This window comes from Drosophila ficusphila, unplaced genomic scaffold, assembly GCF_018152265.1.
Source record: "Drosophila ficusphila isolate 14025-0441.05 unplaced genomic scaffold, ASM1815226v1 contig_791, whole genome shotgun sequence".
NCBI lineage: Eukaryota > Metazoa > Arthropoda > Insecta > Diptera > Drosophilidae > Drosophila > Drosophila ficusphila.
In genome coordinates, this window is record NW_025064737.1 from 23,400,807 (window position 1) to 23,428,752 (window position 27,946).

Genomic DNA, 27,946 nt, shown 5'->3' on the forward strand with positions numbered 1-27,946 from the left:
CTCAAAGGGCTTAGTTGAAATAATATAATTTATCAGTACAACATTTATGTTCATTAAATTAAAGGGTAACGAATTATATGTTTGGCTAAAAATAATCGATATAAATTGAGTTAGATATATTTTTGCCATCCCTCCATTGCTATCTGGGTGTGCGATAAGTATCTAATAAAATTTTACTGTCGCAAGCAGTGCAGCCCTCGCAAGCGTTGCAAGCATAACAGACCGTTACATTTGCAGCTTTCTGTTAGCAGCGCTGCGATGTTTATTTGTTTATTTATAAACTATAAATAAATGTAGAAAGCATAGTTTTTAAGACCTTGGAAAAGTGATAAAAGTTTAGTGTATAAGACATAGTTAGAAGATTATTTTTAACAAAAAGTAACCTCACTGTCCGAAGTAACAAGAAAATCAATACCCGTTAATAACAACCGGAGCGCGTAAATTCCGTCAGTTTGACAGTTACGTTGATAAGAACTATGCGGATGAGCGATCCGATGCGCAGGCGCGCTCTTGGCGCCCCCCTTAGACTACGCGGTGCTCCGCTAAACTTTCCGGATTCGAAATTCTCAGGCAGTCCATGTTCGGGCGTCGTTGCAAGCAGTGTGTGCTAACGGTACTCCATCCGCGCTGCATGTGCGTTCCGTTTGCGATAGTGTGTGTGTCTGCGCCCGTGACTGTGTGTGTGTGAGAGGAGCTCAGGAAGAAGCAGAAAAAGAAAAATAACAGGAAAACGGGAAAAAGTAACGGGAACGTCTGCCCCAAAACAGTTGCAAAAACACACACGAGATTCCGTTGGCGGTGCACCAATTTTTCGGTTGAAAAGCTGTAATTCGATTGGATCAGCTTTTCACCTAGCAGGTTTTTCCACGGCAGCAGGACTTCAAGGAGCAGCAGAGACGAGGGGGCGGGGACTTCACAGGTGAGTTGCGGAATTCCGTTGTCCCCTGGCTGGCAAACATCCTTTTTAGCCTCTCTCACTCGGTGGTGGATTGGCCCCAAAGCCACGGACACTGTGAATGTCTATACTACAGGACAACTTGCATAAATCAGAATTCGTACGAAAAAACATATCCTTATTACTTTACATACGTTAAAGCTTACATAATATAGGAATTCTCCAACTAGAGTTTTTTTTTAAATCCATAGTCTTATTTTTAATCTTTGATTGTTTAAGAATCGCAGTCAGGTGTCAGTTTGTGCTAGTGAAGTTTAACTGTATGTGGGTGAGTTTCTGTTGTGGCCACATCAGCACAACACCTTGGGCGCCACAGAAACTCCCTGAATTCTGGGCTAATTAAAGGTGCTTTGCCCACATTCACGCTTTAGTTCTACCTTGGTTAAACGTTTTTTATTAGCCATATTTGCTTGGCTCACACGGCTTAAATTCAAAGCGATTCGGTTTCGTTTCTAGTTTCAGTTGAGTGAGCTGCCCACGCACGTTTTCGATTAATCCGCATCAAACACCCAATGACAGTGAAAATCGATCGGCATTGGCTTTCGTTGTGGATACTACGGGTGTGTTTTGTTTTTCCTGCACTTGAAAGCTGCTTTATATCAAAGGAAAATTCGTTAGGAAACCCGAGCACAAGCCCCACCGTTGCCCAAAGAATTTTTATCCCGAACACAATTGATTAAATTGATTTTTGCTGTATTTATACTTTATATTGCCAGTAAATTAGGTTTAAAAGAGCCTTCGAACTGGAAAACCTGCAATGTTTCAGTATTTCATTTGAAATTTAAATAGTGGTATTTGGGAAAAATGGAAATCATAAACCGCATAAACTGTTCAGTAATCGAGAAATGACTCCGCCGGGAAATCAGGGGCAAATGCTAATAAAAGGGCTGTGGAAAATGCGTGCCAAAATTGAAATTCCGTTAGTTGGTCAGCTAAAACGATAAGCATTTGAGCCATATAGCACATAACCGTTACATTTGCATGGGGCGTCAGCTGGACGGGATAATGTGAACGTGTGCGGCAATTTCTCAGTTTGCATAATTTAGATGCCTTTGCCAACGTCGACGTCGACTGCGACTGCAGCAGCGACGCCGACGCATGACCGCCAATGTCTTATTCTTGTTTTTGTTCTTGGCGCTTGGCGCTTCTCTTTGAGAAATTATTTTTAAGTTTGTGTGTGCTTGAATGCGGGGGTGTGTGTGTGAATGTGTACCAATGTGTGTTAGCGTTGCGTTAGCGCTTGGCTGCCAAGGTCATTACATTTTGTCTTATTTCGCTGCGTTTTAGTTGACCCCGCCCCCTATTCCGAAAATACAGTATGACATCGTTAAACATTTCTCAGATTAAAAATTTGCATTCAAAAAATTTTTGAAAAATTAAGTTTCCAAAAAATATTGAAAATACACTTAAAACACTAAAAATTATGTTTCAGTTTGTTAAATAATTATTTAGTAGTGGTTCTTGCTAGGCAAGTCAGACTGTGTTTTGTCGCGATTTGCATTATATAATTCGAGCTGACGTTGGGAGGACGATGTGGCGGGTCTTTGTGGCAAGTTCAAGTGCAGTTTGCTCGATTTGCGGTTTTTTCCGAATGTTTTGCCAATATTTTCGCCATTGACAACAGGCGGCTTTGGTTTTGCCTTTTTTGTTTTTTTCGTGATTGTTATTGTTTGTGTTATTCTTTGCCTTGCCAATATCTGAATATCTGCCATGTTGATTATTTTGCATAACTGAAGCAGCAGTAGCGACGGAATGGAAATAATGGAAAAATTGTTTATATTGCCAGGAAAAAGAAAAAACGCACCCAGAACAACAACGACAACCACAACAAGATACATTTGGATAACTGTAGCGCCACCGAGGCGCACAATTTTCCCCAACATGTTTTCCGAAAAGGCGATGGGAATGGGACGAGGGTTAGGTTAAAGTAGAAACAAATTATACGACACACCCCCAGCTGCCCCAAACCCCGTGGAAAGTCAATAAACAAGCACGAACAATGGAGGGCAGCCGGGAAAAGAGCCCAGCGTCAGCTTTTATATGGCATTTTCCCCAGTGTTTTCCCCCATCGGTTTTCCACCATTAAAGCTCAGTGCACACATAGAGACATTCGATGTAGCCGGCACCCTAAAGAGCTGGAAAAACCAACATCCCCCATCCCACGGGGTGCGTATTTGTCAATGTTGCTTTTCTTGGCTGTCATTTATTTCGTCATTTATGCAAAATTTTATTGCTTTTTCTTGTCTTCCCTGGGTTTTTCCCCAAGCTCCAGCTCCGCTTTAAATGAAGAGTTAAGGAAAACTAAGGGAGTGGTTGTCCTGGAAAAATCTGCCAATTAAATGCATGCACGACGTATTTGGTGTCGCCTTTTGTTGTTTACCAGTTTTTAATGATTTTTTGTCCCCTTTGAAACGCATTTCTTGTGCTTGCTAGCGTGTGGCTAATTAAGGCAAATGCCCCATGGGCAGTGGAAACTGAACTGAACTCCCGGCAATTACTTGGGCGCCCTGCCGCCCCTGCGGGGAAAGGAAAATCCGAGGGGGCTAGGTGGGCTTTGAACTTGTTTCAATCTCACTGGTTGCCTGGCATGCGGCACACAACAAAGCGGACACATAATTAGGGTAACTTAAGGCAAAAGCCAGGATTATTTCCTTTTTGCAACAGTAGCTCGCCACAAATTATAGCTTTAGCATGTGGGAAGCTGTATCTTGCAAGAAGAGATTTTTGCGTGCTGAAATCACGAAATTTTGGAGAAATAAATAACAATTTTCAATTTTAAAATTATCACACAACTTTTCCTAAAATGTTATTCAAATAAAAGATATGATCAAGTACGACAGTAAATAAACACAAGAGCTGGCAAATTTGTTTATCAAACTAAATTCCGTAATTAAAATTATTTCGCAAATAGCAATAGCAAATTCCGCACTCAAGGCCTTTGATTTACGAGTGGCCTTTGCACTCTATATATTTAACTAAAAACCAAAGGCTGACATAAATACCTTCCCGATACATGTCGTCATGTGAACGCTACGTAAATACGAGTGTGTATATTTCCCAGCGGCCAACGTCACGAAACTTTCGAGTCGAGGGCAACGCACACAAATTCCGAATTGGGCACAAAGTTTTTGGTTCCTTCCACTCGACTTTTCAGTGTGTTTCTTGTTGTAGTCGGTCTTGTTGCATGCACCGCTGCACTTCCATCATACCACATTATTCTGTATGCAAAGGAGCAGCCAACTGGGCTAGTTTCAGGCGGTTCAAGGGCATTCCCGGACCGCTGACAGCAATAACAGCGACAGGGACAAGAAAATATGAACAATGCCAGCTCGTTAGGTAGATGAAAAGCATGATGAAAATGAAATAATTGCGTGCATTCAAATTCCGTCCTGTGCCCCAAGGATCAAAAGCAAATTGCCACAATTAATTCGCAGACATAATGGAGGGACATGCGCGAAGGATAAAAAAGTAAATCAGGATTTTAGCGGCATTAAGTGGGGGGCAAAGCCACTGGCCTGGACATAAATACACATTTATGCATTACGTATACAGTGGGGAGAAAACGTAAATCTGGAATATGCTGTAAATATGGTCGGGATTAAGTTAATACAGTGAAAAGTGGGTATTATAATTTTATGAGAAAAAAGGGATGTGTAACTGGCTATATTTGTATTTTTTGTAACTTGTTTTTAGATAAGATAGAATTTGAAAGTAGCGCCAGATAAGTGCTTAAACTAAATCGGAAGTTTTTAATTAAATACATGTTTAACAAATTTCGGTTATCCAACTGGACGAAAAGATACCACCGTGTGATTCCATTCTGCCATTTTCACATTCCAAAAATTATGCGAACCAGCGAAGAGTGCGAAAGTTTTACCCGAAACAGTGTTAGCAGTAACAACAAGAGCAACAGCAGTTACGACTACATAATAGTTAAGCGCCTTACAGCAAGCTGTGGACTATGGAGCGTATACGCAATCTAATTTCGGCAGCCTAATTGCAATAGAAAGAGACAGAGAACCAACTAACAGGCAACTAAAAGTTTACTTTGCGAACAGCTATGTGTGTTTTGACTCTGCTCCTTTCCACATAATTAACTTTTAATGGCAAATCCGAAACAAATCCTGTATTTTAGGCACAAGTATAATGCTTCGGGGGTTGTTTGCAAAAGAGTGAATAGAATTGGCATAAATACTAAACAAATTCAATTGCTGTTCAACAAATTGAAATTTTGATAGTGAGTCGATGGTTATTGGTTCAATTGTTTAATTGATTTATTGACATAAAGCCTTTGTGGCAGTAAATTGCATCAATAACAATTGCATTTGGAATGCGCTAAGTAATCTTGTTCAAAGTAATTTGGATATATTTATCCCTCTTGGCCATTACCAAGGCTGGTTGCCATTGTTGATGGTTAAATGCATATTTCATGATGTCTGGCCCTGGTTGCCGTGTCCGTTGCACAGCTGCACAGTACACAGTGCACACCTGCCCAAAGTTTTCCGCTCGAGCCAGAAGTCTGACTGGCATTTCGACAGCTCTTCCGACGCCGCCTCAGTTATTTTCGTTACTCCGCCGCGTTATGGCGACCATGAACCGCACATGGCTAAAAAGTGCTCAGTGTCGCATGAAAGCGCCGAAAGGCAGGTGGTTCGCAGGGAGTGGTGGCTCGGGTGGGTGGTGGCAAATGTGCAGGTTGGCTGCCAAATGCGGCACGTTGAACAATTTAAAAGCAGCCGAACAATGGCTGTCTGGCTGTCGCAGAGTGGCGAAAGTAACACGTTCGGAATGTGCCCCTCGGTGAATGTGCAATCATTCATCTCGTGAACTACTCGAGAATGCATTCCTCCCGTTTTTATTTTTTTTTTACCCGCTCTGTCTGACTGTGTTATTGAAATGGAATTCAAAGGACTCTTCAATTTATAACGAGTTGTAGTTGGTTTTTTTTATCAATATTTAAGCAGGCAAAGGGCCAATCCTTCTTGAAAGATTCCATTAGTTGGCTTTTCAGACGTAAGATGCCCGGATCTGATGACGGCTCGCCCCCGGGGCGTATACGCAATCAAAAATGGTATATCACATGTCAAATTCAATCAGACAAAGCGCACGACATAATTGAAGCAAATGCGTGTGTGCTTTTGTCTCTGGGCGGCCACCCTCTTTCCCTTTTCGTCTTAAAGCACACTCGGCCGTTGGCAATGCTCAGGTACACTGGAAAAAGTATTTTAAGATATTGCAATATCATCTTAATGTTTGCCCATTTTCTATTTGGATGGAAATTAATAGCCACTTAAGTTATTTGTCAAGAAGGTATAGAATGTTTAAGGTCTATGAGTACTTTTTTCTCTCTGTAATTCCATCCTACCTAGACCAAATACACAAAACAAACGCTCTGCAGGGAACGAGAACGAGAAACCGGCTAGTCAAGCAATCATCAAACGAGACAACAGACAGCAGCAAGCCATATCAATTATTCAAGCATAATTTGAAACATTCTCATACTGGAGGGCTCTTCTTAGCTCTCTGCTCAGCGAGGGATTGTTTTCCTTTGCCCAGAGCTCTTAGCCAAGCTCAACTTTACTCGACTTTTTGCCTGAAAACTTTTCAATAATTTAAATGCGAGTGACGAAGAAGTTTTGACAACGTTTTAGCTTTTACAATTTGTAATATTTTTGTGCGGTCGTGTTTTATTTCTGGAAATGTTTGCAATCTTTTAAAAACTTATTGTCTTTTTCTTTTGTTGAGCTAAAAATGGTATGTAGGGTATAAAGGGAAAGTATTTGCAAATCGATAAAATAAACAAGATATGGATTGATTTCAACTTCACTTTTCTTAAAGAAAAGTTTGCTCATCTAACTCTTTAATGACTTCAGTTTTGAAGCCAACGATTAAAAGTTAAATATTTTTATATTCTTATATTGAGCTTATCAAACTTTTCAAATTTCATTTTAAAGAGCAAGAGTAACAAAATTAACAAATTCAAACTTCGGTCCCTTAGGCATTCGGCTTCCTTATAAACTTTTCAAACTCTGAAAGCAAGTATCCGTATAAATATGTGTGCCATTTGGTAAAAAGCATTTTTATGAGCGGTGTGCGTGTGTATGGGTGAGTGGGTTATCCTGGCAACTGGAGGAGCAGAGGCAGATAGGACACATCCACTTCCACTTCCCCACTAATACCAATTAGTGTGCCCTGAAAAGCATGCTTCAAATTATGTCGTGTACGTGTGTGTGAGTTCCTCGTGAGCCAATGTGTGTTTATGATGCCTCTGCGGGTGTGTGTGTGTGTGGTGCAATTTGTCAACCCTTGAAGGAGCAAGATGAAGTTGATACCGCTTAAGGGGGAGTACGGCGAACATATGCCGGAACATCGTTCCACCCACCAATAAATCCCCGTACAAAGCACATCCAATGACCCGTAAGTTAGTGCGAGTGTGTGTGTGTGAGTGTGTGTTTTAGCCTGATAAGGTACCAGCAGCAGGAACCGGAATAATAATAACAACATTGGCAACACGAGTAGCTACACCACTAACAACAAAAACAACAACCGCTACTCCATTTGGCTTTCATCGTAAATTAGTTATTGGCATGTTATACTAAACGATAATGAAACTCATTCCCTTCCCCTTTTTCTCTTTATTTTAGCAACATGTTTGTGGCTTAAATCAGCATTGGGCAGCTATAGCTACAGTGAAAACCAGAACTTGAGGAACTAGCTGATTGGCCTTCGCTTTTGGGCCATAAAATGCATTTACACTTTGAGCGAAACATCAACACAAAATGCGATTGCACGATACTCTCATTATCATGGATGGGAAAGGTGCCAGATGATATACCCGAGGTAAGTACACAGTCATTAACGATTGTCCAGTCAACAAGCCATTTACATGAAATTTGTCGCTGCTACACTAAAAAAAATTAAAGGGAAAAAATACTTCATAAAATAGAAACAACTTTTCTTTAAGCAAATGTTTGAGAACCTTAGTAGAAAATAAAAGAGTCCTCAATCACATTTATTTTCCTAAGTGTGCGGCCAGGTTTTCCCATCTCATTTGTGCAACGCCTGTCGGAGCAATATTAATACAATAAATACTGGAGGGAAGGTCTATTAAGCTGTCGGGCACTTTAAACTGTCAGGCGAAACTATTAAGCCCGATCGTTAGCCATTAGCCAGAATGGATGGTGGTCAGCTCCTGAGGTGGAAAGTGGCTTCAGTTTGGTTGTTGCATGGCCTTTCTGCGTAATCCAGATAATCCTCGTACGGCTCTGAATATTTTACATATGCCGAACATTTTCACGCCGGAAGTGCTTAGGCCAGGCACCCCGGGGTTTAGGCACCCGCCAGGAGCTATTTATACACCTATTAAGCAACCTCCGAAGGACGCGGCAGGTGTCGCTGGATTTTGACTCTCCAGTGGCCACGTTGCACTCATTTCGGGACTCGGAATTGATTTTACACGCCACGTGTAAGGCAAAGCTTAAACGGAAAAAGGGTCCGTCTGAGTGGCTCTAACTTTTCCAATCATTATGAACTTTCAATGCTTGCACAACAAATGCCATATAATCCTTTTTATATTGAATATAAAAATCCAATCACGTCTGTCTCGGCTCTTCTCGCCGCCTCCTTGCGTGCCACTCCTCTTGTGTTCCGTGGCGCAAAATTAAAGTTAAGTGAATGCGGCCCACGCAACCTCAAGTGGATCCTCCGTCTGTCTGCGGTCCTTTTCAGGGCAGGATATGCTGGATGAGTTGGATAAGTTGGCTGAGTGGGATATATGGATGTCGGCTGGGCGGGATGTGTCGGCTACGTTGGTTATCTCGACCTCTCCTTTGTGCCGCGGTGCACACCACTCGAGCAATAAACTCGTTTGCGATTTATTTAACAGTTTTCAATTTTGTTTTCAACACAAACAAGTGCACTTGAACAAATTATTTGATGTTCCGAAAGTAAGAGGTCCTATGTTTGAAATTATTATGTAGTAACTTATGTGCTATTAATTTTGTTTTACAAATGTTTAAAAACATCTAAATCAGTTTAAATAGAATTTATATTCCTTTAAAAATGTGTTTTTAATAATTTGTCTAACCTTTTAATACATTTTTTTGTTAAGTGCATTCTCTAGAACGTTTTTATGTGGTAACGGACACGTGTCGAGGTTTGCAAGAGACGCGTGTCTATCCATCCCTCCGGACCATCATCATGCAACCCCCACCTCACAGAGAAACCCAACCCATTTCCGTTTCCATTTCCATTCCGATTACGTTTCCATTTCTGTTGCAAGTGCGCTAAGCCACAAGCTTAATTTCTTGTTACGCCTTTCAGCAATTTACGAGCGATAAGCAGGAATTTCCCCCTAACTGGAACCCGAACCCAAACAAATTCGAACCCATTGGGGAGTTCCACTCATTTCCATTTCCTTACTGCATAAATCATCTTAGCGAGAAAATGCGTATTAAAACAAGCGAGAAATATTTCGAAGTGATTTTTTAAGTGCCCGCCGTCCCCACACCAAAAGTAGTCAAATTTTTCTTAGGGTCATAATATTTTAACAACTGCACTGCCATTAATAGAATATTGATGACGGAGTGCGTCATCGTCGACGGAGTGCCTTGATTTATTAGTCGTCTGTTTGCATACACTTTAGAGGAAAGGCAGACATCACAAATAAGGACTGGACGGTGGGTCCTGTGAATCCATTTGGTTTCTTCTCTTTTTCGACACTCCTAGGGTTGAACAACTGTCGCGGGATTTTCGCATAAATTGGCGCAGCAAATTGACATGCCAGAGGACAAGGACACAAGCTGAAATCATAAAATGAAATTTAATAGTCGACTCCCTGGCATATGACACACATGTCGCTTTTTCGAAGCGAAATCCCTGGGTTCAACGTCATAATTTCCTCTCTGGTGGATTGGGCTTTATGCAAAATCCATAACAAGTGAAATCTAATGATTACTAAATAATGGAACGATAAAAAGAAGTGGGAAAAAGTTTTGGGAATGCAAAAAAATGTAATGCTATTATCAGGATTCTGAAACAACTTATAGCTATGGAATTTATCTGATACGACTTACTAAAGTAGAACTCTAAGCTGAAAAGGGTAATGAATCTTTTATGGACGCGAGTCTCCTTTTTTTCTTTTTACTTACTTTTTTCGCTCTTTCCATATGTTTAATATTTCTGGCGAGCGCTGTAGACTTTCTTACACATATTTTTCCCCAAGAGGCATTTAAATTTCAAGGCATATTTTTTGCATATTTATGACAAGCACAGGAGTACGCCACGTTTTTTATGAACTTGCCTCGTCGTGCAAAAACTTTTAATAATGCAAAAAGAATAACAATTTCTACTTGAGTTGAAGTTGGAAGACGCTACTGAAACTGAAGATGAAGCTCAAGCTGATGGTTTTTAGCTGAAATGGTTCACTTAGCGTAATTAACTTGGCAACTGTTGATGAAGTCGACGAACGCTGGAATTAGTGGAAGTAGTAGTAGTGGAAGCAGGGCAGTATTATCATTAGCAGTTTGAGGAGGGCTTAACATCATTAATATTTGCCAGTGCCACTGACACAGGACAATCAGGATCCCCTTTCCTCGGCGTTTTGTGTGTGCTAGCTGCTGACTTTTAATTACGCGCAGTAAAAAATAATTGAGTTCTTTTCAATCTCTCTGCGAGGGCGACAGTCGAGAGAGAGCCTGCGACTGTTGAAAGCTGGTCACTGACCACAAAACCACTTGAATAGCCCTCGGATAGCCACTGGCTAATTATGTGCAGCAGACCATTATGCTCTCAGTCGCGCATTTTGTGCTGGCGGTGCGTGCTCTAAGTTAATTTCCACCGGATCTGGATAATGGCCAGCTTTTGCCACCTTTCCACTTTTCCGCTTTTACTGTGTGTGCCTGGGAAAAGGGTAGAGGCACTTAAATCTAGGCGAGTTACGGAGCCTATTTAATTTTCAATCAAATAGAAATGGTTTGCAAACTAGCCTTTAAATAAAACCCCTTTGTTTAAAGCTTTAAAAAATTGTTTAGGTGGTAGGACGTTACATTTTGTTGTGTTACTCACTTTTTACCATCTAAATTGATTTTTCCACTTGATTGAATTTATTTTTCTACAAAAATATTGTATAGTAAACTGACAATTGAAGTACCTGGTACAACCAACTAGTCTTTTCATTACAAAACCAAACACGAATATTTGCATACTGCTCTTTTATATAAATAAAATTTGTATTGATTTTATCGTAGTTCCAAAAATGAATTTATAGTAGTTGGTTCTGGAGGAACCAATCCCTGCTAGATCTTTTTTATGAATTTTTTATTTGTAGAACCTCTGATTGGAATATTTTTCAGTAGAATAAAGAGTACTGCGAGTGTGTACCTGGCACAACAAACTAGATTTTTCCCACCGAAGTGAAAAGCACGGGCATTTGCATTTTGGTCTTTAAAGCCCAACTTTTGCCACCCCGAAAGTATGCATCGAAATGTTGGAAACTCATTTACGCACACACACAGATTTTCATCAAGGGACGGCGTGCTCACGCGTAATAAATGTGTTACGTGCCTGCTTGTGGTAGTGCCAGCCCCTCACCACACCCCCCAAAATCCCCCACCCCGCTGGGCTTATTTAAACAGGAACAGAAACCCCGAAAAGCATCGCAATCCCCGGGAAAACATCCGCAGGCCTCTGTTTGTTACGCTTGTTGAACAGGTGCCGATTACAAGTGCCAATTTCGTAGCTGCGAGTTAATTGAAAACTTTTTAATTGTTCAGGCAGCGGCAACATCTCGAAACAGACTTGGCTTAGTTCCCGTTCTGGCCCTGATTTACGACCAGGCCGCTGTCGCTGACAGTTTCAATTAGAGGGCGCTCTGGCCAAGGACGCGGCTCTAAGAAGCCCGATTGGCGCCGCTCTTCCTTTGTGCCAAGCTCAATTCCCAACCATCGACCCTCGGCCACATCCTTCGCTGAAGGCGCGTCTGCACTTTCGATTGTTTGTTCTTGGCTCTGAAAACTGTAATTTAATGTGCCCGCATGGCTGCCACACATGTCTTGAGCGATGGCCCTTAGATACACAAAGAAAAAATATTATTCACATCACAGAAATCAATTAACTGCAGGATTTGAGGATGCCGTTTTCCCCGAAAAGGTTTTAACCCCTTAACAAAAGAATCATGTGTGTTTGGTAGATAAAAATCCTTTAGTTTGAATTAATACAAATAAATTATTCTTAAAAAATTATAATTTGATTGGGAAAATGTTATACATTTTCTTTGTTTTCTTAGCAAATTATTTACTTAAATTAGTATTCTTTAACTAATTTTTTTTCCAAGTGTCCTGCTGCTGCTCAATCATCCCCACTTGGCTCTTCACACTTGGGTGACGTTGTGGCTTTCAGTTGTGTCATTGATTGGTTTGTCCAGCATTTCGTTGTTTGCTTGTTTGCACTGCCTTCGATCCGAGTCCTTCGGCCAGGAACTGCGGTTTTTGTGTTTTGTGTTTTGCGCCTCTGCCACTTGCCAACAATGGTCGGTCACAAAGACAGGCCCACAGAAACATCCACACTCGGAGAGCCACTCAGTGGCCAGCCATCTCTGTCCAATTGTTGCATACGAATTCAATCAATCAATTATGCAACCGCCTGGCCATTGTTATTGCATAATCCTAGACTGCTGTTAGTGACGTTGGCCAGGAATGCATGGATCCAAAGTTGATTGCAGTCCCCAGGGCTCTGATTTTGATTGGAAGGCTTCTCGACTTTGTAGGGATTTTCGTTTTCCATTAGGTTTCCTAAAACAAGAGCAAGAGAAATTAAAACTGATCTAGACTTATACGGGTATTAGCAAATGAAAAAGGCATTTTGTACAATTTAAAAGGTTTTTATTTTTCTTAAAGTGTACAATGCTCTTAATTTCGCTGACAGCATATTTGTAATATGAGAATCCATTCTGGATATGAACATGTCAGTGGAGCTCATGCTCCATTTGTCAACTCACACTGGCAGCATTTGGCTGTTCTCACAGACAAAACTCATTTCGCTTTGTCTCGCCTGAATTTCGCTCATTTTCCATCTGTTTTTCACCAGCCACCATCCCGTTTTCCACCCAACCTCCCGCTTTTTGTTCTGTGCAAAAATGTAACAAAAGATGAGTTGCACTTGAGCATGCTAAAATGCGTTATTAAGTGCATAAATATGCAATGCTCAACCTTTTGCACTCGGCACCACCCTGGTGGCACCACTTTGCCAACCCACCCACCTGTCTAACAATGGGGGCTTCAGGTGGATGCTCGAGTGGTTGGGGGCGCCTGTTATGGGGACATGTGAGAAGAGCTTTTGAAATTTAATAAAATGCAAATTCAAATGCAGAAACCAGTGAGCCAGACATGTGCCACATGCCACGCCCCGTGTCCCCATTGTGTGGCAGGGTTCCCCCATAGAATCCCCAACCCCCCTCTCCCTTTCCGTTCCCCAGTTTTTCACAGGCCCACAGTTGGTACCACACGCTAATGAGTTGAGTTTTGTCTCCAGCACACAAAAAAACAGAGGGGAATGCATTATGTGCAGTTGGAGCCGAAAGCCGAATGCCGAAAGGATGCAGTGGAGCGACTGCCCCCACAAAATTGTGGTCATGGGGAAAACAGGGACACGCACTCAAAAAATACAACTCAGTCTGGCGATACACTTAAGGATATACAATTTTTTACTTTAATAATGAAATTAAGTATATTTAAGAGTGAAACTTTGTTTCTGAATCCTTGCATTTATTTTGTGCATACAGACTTTACAACTTATATTTACATTATTAAAGTTAAAAGCTTTTAACTTGCTTTCAGGTTTCTCAATAAGTGACAGAACCTTTTGTTTACCCACATTAACTGGGAAATCCTTTAAATATTTACTTGTAAGCGCTCAGATCTGAAACGTGTTGTATTTTTAATTATTTTAAATGCGAGCACATGTGCAAGTCAACTTGGGGCAAAAAAAAAATAACATGTACTCGTAAGAAAAAAATCGATATCACTTTTTGGGCTGTGGCATTAAAAAGGATCAAAAGGTGGAGCACGTGCGCACGGCCAGGAGGCGAATACAGCTTTATCGCCGAAGTACGACTATATCCTGTGTATACACTTGTAAGCCATAGGAACCGAACCATTTGCCGCACAACCATAAAAGTTGCCAGTTGCCAGTTGCCAGTCAGTCCCGTTCCCATTGCCATTGGCATTGTCTGGTCGGCCTGGTCCGTGGATTTCCTTGGCTTTGACTGCCTGCAAAAGGGTGGTGCGATGAGACCTTAAGCAACCTTCCTCGGAAACCACACCACCCAATCCCAACCACCCAAGCCTTTCACACCTACGTGTGCTTGGCACAAGTGGCAAAATGTTGTTACGTGAGCATTAAACCATATTTTAAGTTATTAAGTTATTGACAAAAGCTCACGTCACCCCTTGTGGCGTCGGCTTGTGTTGCCTTGGTTGGGATGTGGCATTGGGATTGGGTCTGGGCCTGGAATTGGATTGGGTTGGGTGCACTTGGCCTGCCTTGGAACGAGTTGAGTCCATGTTGTCCGAGGGGGAAGAAGGCTTGAAGGCGGACGACACTTGTGCGCTGCTTATCCATATTGTTTACAATGCCACGCCTAGTTGCACAAGCACACTTACAAGCATTGAGAAAAAATTCTTAGGTAATATCAAATGGCTTAAAATGGGTTTCGGATTTTTGAAATAGATTAAAAACTTTTAAAACAAGTTTGTTCATCAATACCTATCATTTTATTTAAAGTAAGTCTTGAATTTCATAGATACGAATATATAAATTATTTTGAATAAAAAATTTCTGAAATATCAGTGTATAAAACACCCATTCGCTTGTGTATATACACTCGTATAATTCCAGAATTATATGTCTGAGCATAAAAACTTTTGTAAGCGCTCGCACGCGTAAAAAGAAATTTTCAATTCCGCACAAGCTGGCTCCACTGGCAGGATTGGCAGGATTCGCCTTAAACTGTTAAAGTTTCTGCCGGTGGGAAGCGCGGCAAGTGTTGCGAATATTGTTAAATTTCAGTTGTAAATTAAACATAAATATTGCCGGGAATGCCGAGCCCTGGGGGTCTGTTCGCTGCGGCAGGATTCCAATCTGCGAAGCTCGCCAACTCCGGTGCAGTCATTCACTCACATGTCCTTTGTGCCGGACAGTCCTCGTCCCCCGTGGATGTGGATGTGGATGCCATTATCCCACTACGGTTTCATCTTGGTCTCTCTCTGGGTGGCTGTGACATTTTTACTGCCCCTCACTGCCGATGCAGGCGACGCCCAGGTAGCATTACGTATATTGTATTTTGTGTTTCGTATTTTGTATTTTGTATTTCGTATTTTGTATTTCTTGCCATCTGCAAACGACAAGGAACAAAGGACGAAATAGCATTGCAGCCGCAGGACTGCTAGCCGGAAATTGAAATAAAAGTTATTAGATTTCTTTGACGTGCAACGTGAGAATCCCTAGGATACATTTTACGTGAGATTCCCTAGGATACATTTTAAATGCTTAAAGGATTATTTTGGAACGGGCACTCTTGATTTCTGGCCTTTCGAAACTTCGGAAGCTATGTTTGCCTTTTTTCCAATTTGGCTACTTTCTCTCGGCTGCGTTGAAACAAAATACAAGGCACATAAATTGCCAAGGCAAAGGACACATTTGGGTCTGACTTAATGTCCAAGCAAATAAACACATTCGATGGGGAGTGGGTTCCATTCCTTTTTTTGTTTTCTTTTTTTTTTGGGAAAACTGCCGCTGTCGTCAGTTGGATTTCCACTTTTTCCGTTCGCCCGCTTTTCCGCCTTTCCTTTTGTCGGCCAAGTCAAATCAACCACCGCCGACGCAGATAATTTGCCAAGGGAGTTGGTTTATGGGCTAAGGGGTGGCGCATGTGAGAGTGTTTTGTGGGAGCGGTTTGGCGGGGCTGGAGGATTGGGGTGGAGGATTGGGGCGGTGGAATTGGGGGTCAGGGGCCAAGCCAACGCCATGACCTACTTTCGCCGCAACTTTTTCAATTTGCGGAAGAGTGTTTGAGAGTGTGTGTGTGTGTGTGGTGTGCCTTGGCTTAGGCCAAAAGTTTATTTCGTAAAATACAATACCCAGAATGTTGGACTAAAGACTACTCATAAAGCTTTCCGTGGATTAACTAATGACTCCCCAGCGCTCTAGTTGTGCAGGATCAGGAGCAGCAGGCCCAGCAAGGCGCCCAATCCCGACTCCTTCTGCCTGAAGGCCGATGAGTTGCTCTCATCGTCGATCCGCTCGATTACCATCTCCTCCGGCAGAATGGACCGCGGCAGCTCCGGCTCCAAGATATCGTTGTGGGCTTCCGGCGCTGGAGTGGTCCTCTGGCCGGTCAGCAGGAGCAACTGCATCGTCTGCAGCGGCGTCAGGTGCGGAGTGCCGTTTCCCGGTGCGGTCCTCTGAAGCTGCGGTGGCGGCAGGAAGGGCACATAACCGGCGGGAGCCTCGCGACCCCAATAACCGTAGACAAACATCTGGACGAAAAGGTTGCTTGTGAAGTGCGTAATGACCGCCTTCAGGGTTCCACTTGAGAAGTGACTGTACTCCGCCACCGGCGATGTGTACTCAGCACCAGAGGTCTTGTTATCATAACTCTAAACGGTTGAAAATAGATTTTTTAAAAATATTTATAACAAATATTAAAGTAAGACTTGTAAATATCGTAACTCTTTGTAGGAAAATCCTTTGCAGAGTTATATATTTATTATATATATATATATATATATATATATTTATTTCTTCAAAGATACTTACACCAAGTACAACAAACTTAACGTATGTTATACAGTTGCTGTCGATGTAGTAGAAAGTCACCGACTGGTTGGTTGCCTGTTCTATGTTATCGGGCCCCGTCATATAGCATTCATATAGAAGCTGATCACCTAAAAAATAAAGTTCTTAACTTACGCCATATTTTATACATCTAAGTTTCAAACTCACCCGCCTGCCTGTTGCCAATTTCGATGTTCTTGTCCGGCTTTTCAAAATCATCAATTGCAAGAGGACCCTCGGTAAATAATTCTACCTCCTCCTCGGAGAGGTTCTCAACCTCCTCGTCCACCTCCAGGGCATCTCGCCTGTTGTTGTCGAATACCTCGACATATTCATCTGGTTGGGGAGAGCTCTGCTCGTAGGGCTCCATGTCGCCCTCATATTGTTGATTGCGATTGATGATTAGGGAGGGATCAAATATGGTTGCGTTTTCATCTAGGCCAAACACCATGATGGTAACGTCGAATCCGCTTATTGGTGGCACGGTGGCTACTTCGACTGAGGGGTCAAAGCTTTGATTGCCACCCGCCAATTGGACCAAGCCCACAATCTGATGATTCACCAGGCTGAATCTTACCTCCGCCGAAATGTTCTGAAAACACGAGGGAAACCTTATAAGAAATCTCCTCAAATTCGGACAGACCCAATCAGGCGTGACCATCACGGCATTATCCATCAACGATTGCCACATTTTTCGAGATGTTTACTCGGGCTGACAATCAGATTCACGGACAAACGTATACTATATGTACTTTGCCAAAGATGATTTACGAGAATTTCGTACATTTTCTGAGGAAAATCCGCCGTCATAATTGCCTTTAAAATTGAATTTGCATTCATTCGTGTATTCTAGAATTTATATATATTCACTCTTGACTTGTTTTCCTCCACTTCCTTTGCCCATTTAGCTTGTCGGCTTGCCAAATTGCCACATTTCCTCACGCTATTTTATTTTTATTGGCTTCAAAGTATGCGATTTTCTTATACAATATATACATTAATTTTACTTCCAATTATCGACCCAGATGTCGATGTATAAAATACTTAAAGTTTAACGGACCTCACTTGTGCAAGCTCATAACCCAATCAATTTTTAGGGCAAAAAAAAAATAAACAAAATTATGAAAATATATAGGCGACTAGATATAGTAAACATGGCCCGGCAGCCCCAAACACTGGATACAAAAATACATCTATGGGCCAAACTTGTCATTGGCTGCCGTGACGAAAAAAAAACGTCAGTTTCAGTTTCTATTTTCAGTACGGGCATGTGCAAAATAAAAAACCACACAAAAACACAACAAGGGGTCAGCGACAAATGCCCAGCCGCATTATAGTATCCGTACATATCGCTCACTTGTTCATAACCCAAAATACACGATTTCTTAGTTCATGAAACAAAAATATTTGTTTCGTAAAACCATATTCTGATGGAATTTGTTTTCATAATAATAACTTTTGGGATGTTTGCATTTGAAAATGTATATTCTATTTCAGTAATGTCAATTACTTGAAAATTTCATAGTGTTTTTTAAAGAAATGTTTACTATTGCACTCACTTCCTCCGAATAGATTTCAATGCAAGTGATCGGCTCCTGGATTTCGTAGGTAAAAGTCACTCGGGGTAATTCATCGACGCCGGCAGGACGGGAGTAGAGCACATCCTTGACCAGGAGCTGGTCCCCATCGATCCTTTTGCCCACTCCGAAGAACCGTTTCGCCTGGAAACAGTCTCCACTTTTTGCCAAAACCAGGCAGGCAATTAGCCCTAGCCAGAAAAATTTCGCACACATTTCTTGTTAGGGACTTTGTTTCAATTTCAGCACTTAGAACATTTTTAGAAATATCTGCAGAGAGATCTTCAAACGCGTCGCGCAAACGAACTTTGGGAACTGAGACCAAGTGCTGATGGATCGTCGCAGTTTTTCGGAAGTTCACTTTCGTTCGCCGAGAGAAAATGTTTGAGAAACGAGTGGCTAAAAATTGAAATGCTCTCGAAACTCTTTGGCAATCGAGCAGTTCTCTTTTCATTTCCAAGTTGTTTTCATTTGGTTTTGCACTTGACCCGAATGGATTCGCTGGCTGTCCAGGCGGTACTTTGAACTCTTTGTCAACGAACCTGAAAATAAGCCCACGGGCAACAAAAGCCTTCGGGATGGCGTTTAAAATTGGCTGCAGAAAGGCACTAAAATAGCCCAAAAAGATATATATATAGATTGGAATCTATATATACACCGTTTTGCATGTTCTATTTTGCATAAGAGTTCTTTGACTTTCTCATGGGAGCTCCAATTATTTATAAAAGGCTTTTTAAAGCTGATAAAAACGCAACCCACTCTCTGCTTCAAAATTAATCTACTCAATATAAGTTTATTTTTTTTGCATAAGCGTGTTTAGCAAAAAAAACTTTTCTGAACATATTTTTGCTTGTGTTTATTGAACATTTCTTAGAAAAACTGATAAGCTCTTTATCTTGTTATGTATTTATATTGGCCACTTGTTTTGCGTTTCGCTAAAGAATCCATTTATTAAATATTTATTGGATTGGTGTTTAGCTGAAGAGCTCTATAAAGCTATACATTGCATTTTGGCCATTCATTAAATATATTTTAAACAGATATTGGCGTTCAAGCATTGGCATACCAAATTAATTGGCCTTAAATGCCTATTTAGCTACATTTCTTGGCCATTGAGTTTGGCAAATTGTAATTTAAATCTGTAATTTAAATTTTATTTTGTAAAAGTTAAATGTTAAATAAACGTTTATCAGCATCGTTTTTTAATTAGCGAGCTCTTTAACATCGTTACATAATCGCAAAATCGTTTTATAATTAATTCAAGTTTATTTTGGCTGGTAAATGGCAGGATTTTGATTTTCTATTGGTCACTTGTGAAGCGTTAGCCCAGATATTTAATGCATTAAATGTTTATTAGCATTAGTTGTCCATTTAGTCGCGTGTTTAGCCATTAGCCCCGTGTCCATGAGGATAATGAAGCGGATGCGAATGCGTCGCGGGTTGCCATTGGCATGCATAATGAATTGCAATTATGGTTAATGTGCGCAAGTGGGGGAAGTGCAGAGGGTCGGTCAGGTGCCCGCCTTAAAAATGGCTTTTTTTTAATTAAATGCGTATGCCGTGTTCGCGAAATGGAGCAGCACGAAAATGCTGTTTCGTGTGCCAAATGGCAGCAACATAATTTATGGAGGCGATGTTGCTGCGCGTCCACAACTGCAGCATAATCGCAGCCAGGCATCTGGTTTTAGGTGGGCCTTAGGCCCATGTTCTTCTGGGCCAGACCAACACCATAAAGTTTTGCGCAACGGATTTTAATATGTGCCGGAAAACTGAGAGAGATTGCCAGGTAATTTTCTACGCCAGTGCGGGCTGGAGATGTCAGCGCCGGCAAACGGCTAACAAGTTACAAGTAGCCACTTAAACATTTCAGGCAGGAGCAAAAGACTTGGCCAAAGTGAGAGGCTGTCAACGCCGCGTTGCCTTGATGTCGCAGCTCTGACATTGATGTTGCTGCTGGTCGATGTTGCTGGTTGCTGATGTTGCTGGTTGCTGGTTGCTGGTTGTTGCTGCGATTATTTGTTGTTGTGTGGCAAATGAAATTACAGCGTTTAAGGGAAATTTACATTAGTCAAAGTGAAAACGGAAATTTAAACCATTTGAATGCCCAGAGCAAACTCTGCCTAACTCAATTGGGCCCCGAATTTCCCAAACACATTTTCCAAACGCATTCCTTTTTGCGCTCTACTGATGGCATTGTAGCAATTTATTGGTCCGTGATATACTTATTAAACTGAAGTGCTCTCGAGCATGCACAGCGAAATGCAAAATTCCCATTGCCGTCGAGTGGCTCGAGTGCATCTATTTTGGCGAAGAGCATGGACCAGATCCGGTTCAAGTGGCCCAGTGAAAGGTTAATAACACTCCACAAAGAAATGCCGAATGACCGCTCATAATTGTTGCCATTCAAGCGTTCTCTTGATGTGCTCCCCAATTGTGCCATAATGAGGCAGTGAGCCGTTCGATGGGTTGGCGATGGATCTTCGACATGTGTGCGCATATGTATGTGTGTGTGTGTGTGTGCCTCCAATTATATAATTGAATCAGCAAGGACATCGGCATATGCACACCAATCAATCAGGCCAATAAAGCAATTAACTTGGCTAACGCCCGGCAAGGTCCGCTGTCCGAAGCGGAAATTACGAATTTCGTTGTAATTTTTGTTTTTGCCTCTGCGGCGGCATTTTAATTTATGCCCCACAAATTGGATTTGGGCGTCGAAGAGCGCCCATTTGGCTTAGCGGGGATTAGCCAAAATGCTGAAAGAGCCCAAAATTTTGGTTTAAATTGGAATATTTTTCGCTGCTCCTGCCGCTTATCGTTGTCGAGCCGAAAGAGCGCCCCAAAATGTAGGCTAAGCTTTTGTGAGCAGCAGCAGCACCGCCCGGAAAAACAATCAATTTGAGAGGGCGGCAACGGCAACGGCAAAGGCAACAATCAAATCAAATTGTAAAACAGAAGGACGATTGAAAGGCAGCAGCAGGAGGCACTGCGGTAGGAGGAGGTGCTGCTGCTGCAGTAGCAGCTGCTGCGAGCTGCTGCTGCAGTTGATAAACTGGCAGAGTGGCAAAGAGTTTGCCAAAGAAGAAAGCCCGCAGAGTGAAAGGCGCAGCAGGCAAACAAACCAAGTTAAAAGTTGGCAACTGAATGCTCGACTGACTGATGACTGAAGGCAAGCTTTTGAAATGTTAATTGGATGGCATAATTGGTTTCAATTCAACCCCAAATGGAATTGCAGCGCGAGTTTTCATTTACCTTTACACAAGAAAATTCGTTTAATTTACGTGTTGACTGTGGTTTTGATTGCACAAGCCAAATAGTCGTTTAAATCGCTAAGGAAATTTGGTCGATAGGGAAATAAACTGAGGAAAACTAAGGTGAATAACAAAATTAGGAAATTGCGGTCCTTTTCTCTGTACGTTTTTTTTAGATATTCAAAATGGTTAATTTCAATTAAGAAATGTAAGAACTGTGATAAGAATCTCAAACGGGTTGGATAGATCGAAATGCCTTATGAAAAAGCAGTTTAGATAAAGCTGAAATCCGTGCTTGTCACCATAGTGATAAATTTATCATACCCCAATCGGCTCGCTAGTTGCTGGAAACTCAAATGGATTGAGTGAAAATATCCCGCCCGGGGCTGTGAAAAGGCAGCTGGCAGGTTGAGCGGCTCAAAGAATAAGAGATGCAGTCAGAAAGTGGAGCATATTTGCCAAGCCAACCGGCCGGCTGTCGATGGTGGAAAAGTGTGAATGGACGGAGGACCGGGCTTTGAGCCTCCGGTAATCCATTTTACAAGCCAGCAGCGGGCACTTGACTCGCAATTGGCGACTGCTTAGGCGACCTGCCAACCAGCTGTCGGCAGCTGTGGACATCCTTTTTTTTAACGGGCTTCTCTTCTCTTTCCCCATTTCCAGGACGAGGGATGGAAGCTAAACCGCACCAACTATTACCAGGAGGGATGGCTGGCCACGGGCAATGTGCGCGGCATTGTTGGGGTGACCTTCACCACCTCGCATTGCCGCAAGAACATGGATTATCCGCTGAGGACTAATTACAACCTGCGAGGGCACAGATCGGATGTGAGTTTCGCAGAAAAATTAACTAAAAATGAATGAGAAATCTTAAAGCCATATTTGTTTGTTAGGTAATCCTGGTCAAATGGAATGAACCCTACCAAAAGTTGGCCTCCTGCGACAGTTCAGGCATCATCTTTGTGTGGATCAAATACGAGGGCCGTTGGTCCATCGAACTGATCAACGATCGCAATACGCCAGTAACCCACTTTTCCTGGTCGCACGATGGTCGCATGGCTTTGATCTGCTACCAGGATGGATTCGTTTTGGTGGGATCTGTGGCGGGTCAGCGATATTGGTCCTCCATGCTCAACCTGGAGTCCACGATCACCTGCGGCATTTGGACACCCGACGATCAGCAGGTGTACTTCGGCACCACTCAGGGTCAGGTGATTGTGATGGATGTCCATGGAGCGATGGTGTCCCAGGTGCAGCTCTCCAACGATGTGCCCATCACCTCGATGGCCTGGTCATGCGAGAAGTTCAAGATGGAGGAGGGCGAGGAAGCGGAGCCAGGTGTAACCAATGCGGGTCAGTAATTTAGAGCCACTTTAAAGTTACTTCAATTAACTTGATAAATCCTATATTATTCCCTTTCCCTTAGCCAAACGCTCCTTTGTCCTGGCAGTTAGCTTCCAGAATGGATATATCTACTTGCTTAAGTCGTTCGACGACGTCTCACCCGCACATATCAACACATGCCTTAATGGCGCCTTGGGAATGGTCATGGAGTGGAGCAACTCGAGGGAGCTACTAGCCGTGGCTGGAACCCTGCGCACCGGACTGGATGGCGCGAAGTCGGAGGACATGGGCACGCCCAGTAGCTACACGAACCTGGTCAAGTTCTACACGGAGACGGGCACGTGTCTGTATCAGGCGCACATCCCCTGCAGCAGCGCCACCGTTTCGGCCATCACCTGGGGCCACAACGACAAGCGGCTGTTCATCGCCACGGGGACGCAGGTCCACATCGCCTGGGTCTCCAGGCGGGTGGCCTCCCTGCAGCTCCTCTGCCGGCTGGAGATCCAGGCGAGCGTCGGATCCGAGTCGCTGCTGCCCCTGCTGCCGTTGCCTTCTAGGATTAAGTCTCTCATTGGCAATCTGTTTGCTCAAACGATAAGAGTAAGTTGTATATAAGATAAAAAGTATGATATTAAAATCTATATTTATTTACTAATTAAATACATAGAATAATATCATATTAAAGATAGATTTATTAATAAACTTTTATTTTGTTTTTTAATTTATTAATTAAATACATAGAATAATACCATCTTAACGATAGATTTATTAATAAACTTTTATTTTGTTTTTTAAGTGCTGTGTACCTGACCTGAAGTCGCTGCGTGATTTTGTTTCGCGACCACCGCTTTGCTCCACCCGGCTGCACTGCACCATGATCCGGCACGACGATGACTCCAACCTGAGCTCCGGCACTTGCTACACGCTCTACTTGGAGTACTTGGGTGGATTGGTGCCTCTCCTGAAGGGCAAGCGCACCTCCAAGATTCGTCCCGAGTTTGTAATCTTCGATCCTCAGGTTAATGGTGGGTATAATAACAATATAATAATAGAACAATTAATAAATATAAATCTTTTAGATGCCCCCTTATACTTTCAATACTCCGCCGAGGCCAAGAGCTCATCGGGCTCCAGTCAGTCGACCACCACGGGTAATAGTGGACGCACCGACTCCTCGGACAGCGATTTCGAGGAGCGCTCCCGCTTCGGTTCGCCACGAACTCCTCGCAAGAAGCGAGTGCGTCCAAAGAGGCGACACCAAGCGGGCGACCGGTTGAGCTCCTCCGGAGGCGGAGGAACCAACGATCCCGACAGCTTGGATGAACTGGCTTATGTGGACACACTGCCGGAGGTAGGTTACATTCTCTTCAAGAGAAGATCCACGCCATCACTGATTCGTTTCGTTTTCTCAAGCAGGAAGTCAAGCTGGTGGAGGTGACATCCAACATTTGGGGTACCAAGTTCAAGATCCATGGACTTGCCAAAACCGTCCCAGCCAATTTAGGCCAAGTAACTTATAAGACGTCCCTACTGCATTTGCAGCCGCGTCAAATGACGCTGGTCATCACCGAGCTGCGCGACGATTTTCCACCTGGTCCCGATCCCAGCTTCAATCCAAACATATTCTCCGAGGACGAGGACGAGCATCACCAGCACCAGCAGGTTAATCACCACGATGCAGTGCCGCAGGTGAATGTGATCACCGCTCAGGATGGCGCTTCGCTGAAGCCACCGATCATACCACAGCGTCGTCTAACCGACGGAGCCTCTGCTCCCTTGATAGCGCCCATGTCGCCACGTCCCAATCGAATTCTGGCGCGGCACAAGAACTCCTTGACTGTGAATGGCAGCGAACGGGGAGCTAGTTCCTCCGCGGGCATAAGTCCTTTGGCGCGAGCGGAGAGCTACGATGACGATTCCTCCAATGAGTCGCAGGAGGCGGGGGCATCGGGCTGCCAGTCCACCACTGTGCTCCTGCACCAGGCACCCTCGAATGGTTCCAATGGTCCCAGCGGCAGTAAAACCATCACACGACCCAAGACCATTAGTAGCTTCAAGAACAGCTACAGTCGGTCTAGCTCCAATTCCAGCTGCCAGTCGCGTCACGCCATCTCTCCGCTTTATTGCGATGGAGCAGTGCCCACGCTGCAGAGTCCCAAGAATGCAGTGGCTCCCTCGGACATCATCTTCGAGCGTCCGGCTGTCCCCGCCGCTGGACAAACCACCCTCATGTCGTATTCAAGCAATGCGGACTATGCGAACAATGTGGTTCAGGTGAAGAACGCCCTGATGTCGGAGCCAGTGCGCTCGGCCAACAGCCACGTGAATCCGGTGCCGCTGAATCTCAACCTGAATCTGGAGCGCATGGATGCGCGGGTAAAGTGCATGGCACCCACCACCTCCTCCACCGCAAAGCGAAGGGAAATGCTGTATATCGACGAGGAGACGCAGTCGCCAACTCCAACGCCGAGTAGCAGCAGCATGAAGCGCACGCCGACGGTGGTTTCGATAGCACCTGCCTTGCCGGACTCCATCACGCGCAGTTGCAGCGTTGGCTATCTGGATTCGGTGGCCATCACGCCATCCGATGAGGCACTGTCCGCCCTGCGAAAGGATGCTCCCAACAAACGGCTTATACTGGTTGACAAGCGCAGGAATCGACGGAAACGGCAACAGCAGGAGGATGCCCGACGGCACAAGCTGCAGCAGACTGGGAAATCCAAGAGCCTGGACTCGTGCGACCTGCTGTCCCTGCAGACGAAGCTCTCTAGCAAGGAACACGAGCAGGTGGTGCGGAAGCTGCAGGAGATCTCCGACAGCAGCGCCTGCAGCAGTGCCGCCAACACGCTGTGCTTCAAGTGCCGCAACAACATGAATCCCAGCAGTGCCTGCAAGCGGTGCCAGCCCTCGGCTGGTTCCGTTCTGGATGAGATTACCTCCGTTGTGGCGTCGGTGGAGCCGGTCAAGGAGTCTCCTGTGGCCACTGTGCAAGCAAAGCCGGCACCCAAGAAACGCTTCGACGTGATTACCAGCTTCACAGACTCGCCACTTTTTACGAGGAAACATCGATTTGGAATCGGACGCAGCAAGGAAACGGCGGCCACTGAGAACTCAACACCTTTGCTCGGTAGAAAGCAGGACAATGGATTCAGCTTTGTGAAGCAGCTTTCCGAGGTTCGTTGGAGGCGCAAAGAGCAGCCAACTCAGGCCCAAGTTAATGGATCCAGCAATGCCAGCACTTTGGAGAGGCAACAACAGCCGGAGATCACTGGAGCAGCTTGTGGCGCAGTGGAGGCTACGCCAGTGGAGGCCAAGGCATCGGTTTCGCTACACACTCAGGTATCCAAAATGTGAATTATTCAATTTTATGCAGCGATACTCATGGTTATCTTGCACAGGCTCTCACCACCTTGGAGAACATAATAAGCCGTCTGCGTGATCTCGACGAGGGTCGACTGACGCCTCCATCTACCCCTCAAAGGATGCCAAGGAGTTCCCCAGCATCGCCGGCGGCCAGCAAAAAGAATAAGCGACAGCAGAGCAACTCCCCCATTCGCCACATATTGAATTCACCGCTTTTAAACCGCCGGCAGCGCAAAAGCAAAGCATCATCGAGAGCTCCGATGACGAGGGCAATCAGACAAATGGTTCTGGGGAGGAGAGCAACAACGCGGGTAACGGCAAACAGTACCGCGACCTGGAGACATTCCAAAAGGCGCAACTACGCCAGAAGGTGAGATAAACATAACATATCTAAGGAACAATAGAAAATCTCTACCGTTTAGGCAAGTCTTCAGTTCTTTTTATTTTGTTTGATGTAAATATTCAGCTTAAATTATTTTTATGGAAAAATCTTTATCCACAGCTGAAGCGTGGAAAAATCGAACCGAACGGCAGTGCCAGTTGTGCCAATCCGGCGCCAGTGCGTCGCGAATTTGTGATGCACAATAAGGCGCCCATGTGGAATGAGATGAGCCAAGTGTACCAGCTGGACTTTGGGGGTCGAGTTACCCAGGAGTCGGCCAAGAACTTCCAAATTGAGTTTCGTGGCAAGCAGGTTAGTGTGCAGACTCTGAAATAAATCTAAAAACTCACTTATGTAAATAACATCTTGAAATTACAGGTCATGCAATTTGGACGCATTGATGGCAACGCTTACACCTTGGATTTCCAGTATCCATTCTCCGCCCTTCAGGCATTTGCCGTGGCCCTGGCCAATGTGACACAGCGACTTAAGTAATCGAGGATCGAGGGATCAGTTATCGTATCGCACCGCATATTTAACGGGCATGGCTCTACAGAAATGTCGCCAGCCGATTGCAGCAATTGCTTTTTTGGCCTACGCTATATATATTTTTTATACCAGACACGGCGGATGGACGATTGCTTCTTAATTTGTATATATTGTATATGTATTGCGGTCTTTAGGTTTCCGAGTACCGTACTTTAGTGATTATGTATGTGAACACGTACCACCACTTGATTGAAGGTTTTGCCATGTGCAGCACAAAGAATTACGAGTGCGCACATGGATGTGCAAACTCACAGTCCGATCCATTTTTGTGCAATATTTGTATGACAAATTTTTTGGATTAAGTGTAGCCGAGTGTAAATGTTAGGCGTAGACGACGTACGATGTATTTTAAATCAAACTACTATAACACGATTAACGATCAGTCGGTTTTTAACACTAGTTTGTACAAGAGCAGCCTTTTTTGCATAGAGCTTCGTTTCTTGCTTTACTCGATTTAAGTGCAATAACTCCATTCGTTAACTCCTAGATCTAAGACATATTGGCGAAACCAGCAAACCGCTTGGCCCAGCACTCGAAAAACTTCATTGTGAGTAAAAGGACGAGTCCGATTACTTAACGCTAGCATATTTTTTATATGTGTAAACTAATTGTGAATGTTGAATCGATCGACAGCAAGGGATACATAACTTTGTGCTTTTCCTCTCAACTCTTTTTGGTAGTTAGGCTTAATTTC

The 27,946-nt window shown here is 43.6% G+C and overlaps 2 protein-coding genes across 2 annotated transcripts; one reads left to right on the forward strand and one right to left on the reverse strand.

The window, feature by feature from the left end:
- Window positions 1-208: 208 nt before the first annotated feature.
- LOC108088479 (tubby-related protein 4) lies at window positions 209-27,889 on the forward strand. Its single transcript, XM_017186276.2, is given in 12 exon segments — window positions 209-919; window positions 7,600-7,795; window positions 22,278-22,442; window positions 22,508-22,967; window positions 23,041-23,558; window positions 23,755-23,983; window positions 24,038-24,309; window positions 24,375-26,297; window positions 26,357-26,552; window positions 26,555-26,691; window positions 26,824-27,015; window positions 27,082-27,889. Coding segments are annotated over 11 exon segments (4,305 nt in total). The 5' UTR covers window positions 209-919; window positions 7,600-7,699; the 3' UTR covers window positions 27,199-27,889.
- Window positions 16,040-18,675, reverse strand: LOC108088480. The gene is made up of 4 exons (XM_017186279.2): window positions 18,346-18,675; window positions 16,955-17,378; window positions 16,769-16,896; window positions 16,040-16,608 (listed from the first exon to the last, which is right to left on the reverse strand). Exons 1-4 carry the CDS (start codon window positions 18,577-18,579, stop codon window positions 16,156-16,158), a joined length of 1,239 nt encoding a protein of 412 aa, XP_017041768.1. The 5' UTR covers window positions 18,580-18,675; the 3' UTR covers window positions 16,040-16,155.
- Window positions 27,890-27,946: the final 57 nt, after the last annotated feature.

Bases quoted from the DNA above. Each gene is read 5' to 3' on its own strand.
- LOC108088480 (XM_017186279.2), bottom strand. From the start codon at position 18,579: ATGTGTGCGAAATTTTTCTGGCTAGGGCTAATTGCCTGCCTGGTTTTG. The intron at 16,897-16,954 runs GTGAGTTTGAAA...TTTATTTTTTAG, and splicing joins AATTGGCAACAGGCAGGCGG to GTGATCAGCTTCTATATGAA. The intron at 16,609-16,768 runs GTAAGTATCTTT...TCAACCGTTTAG, and splicing joins TTAAGTTTGTTGTACTTGGT to AGTTATGATAACAAGACCTC.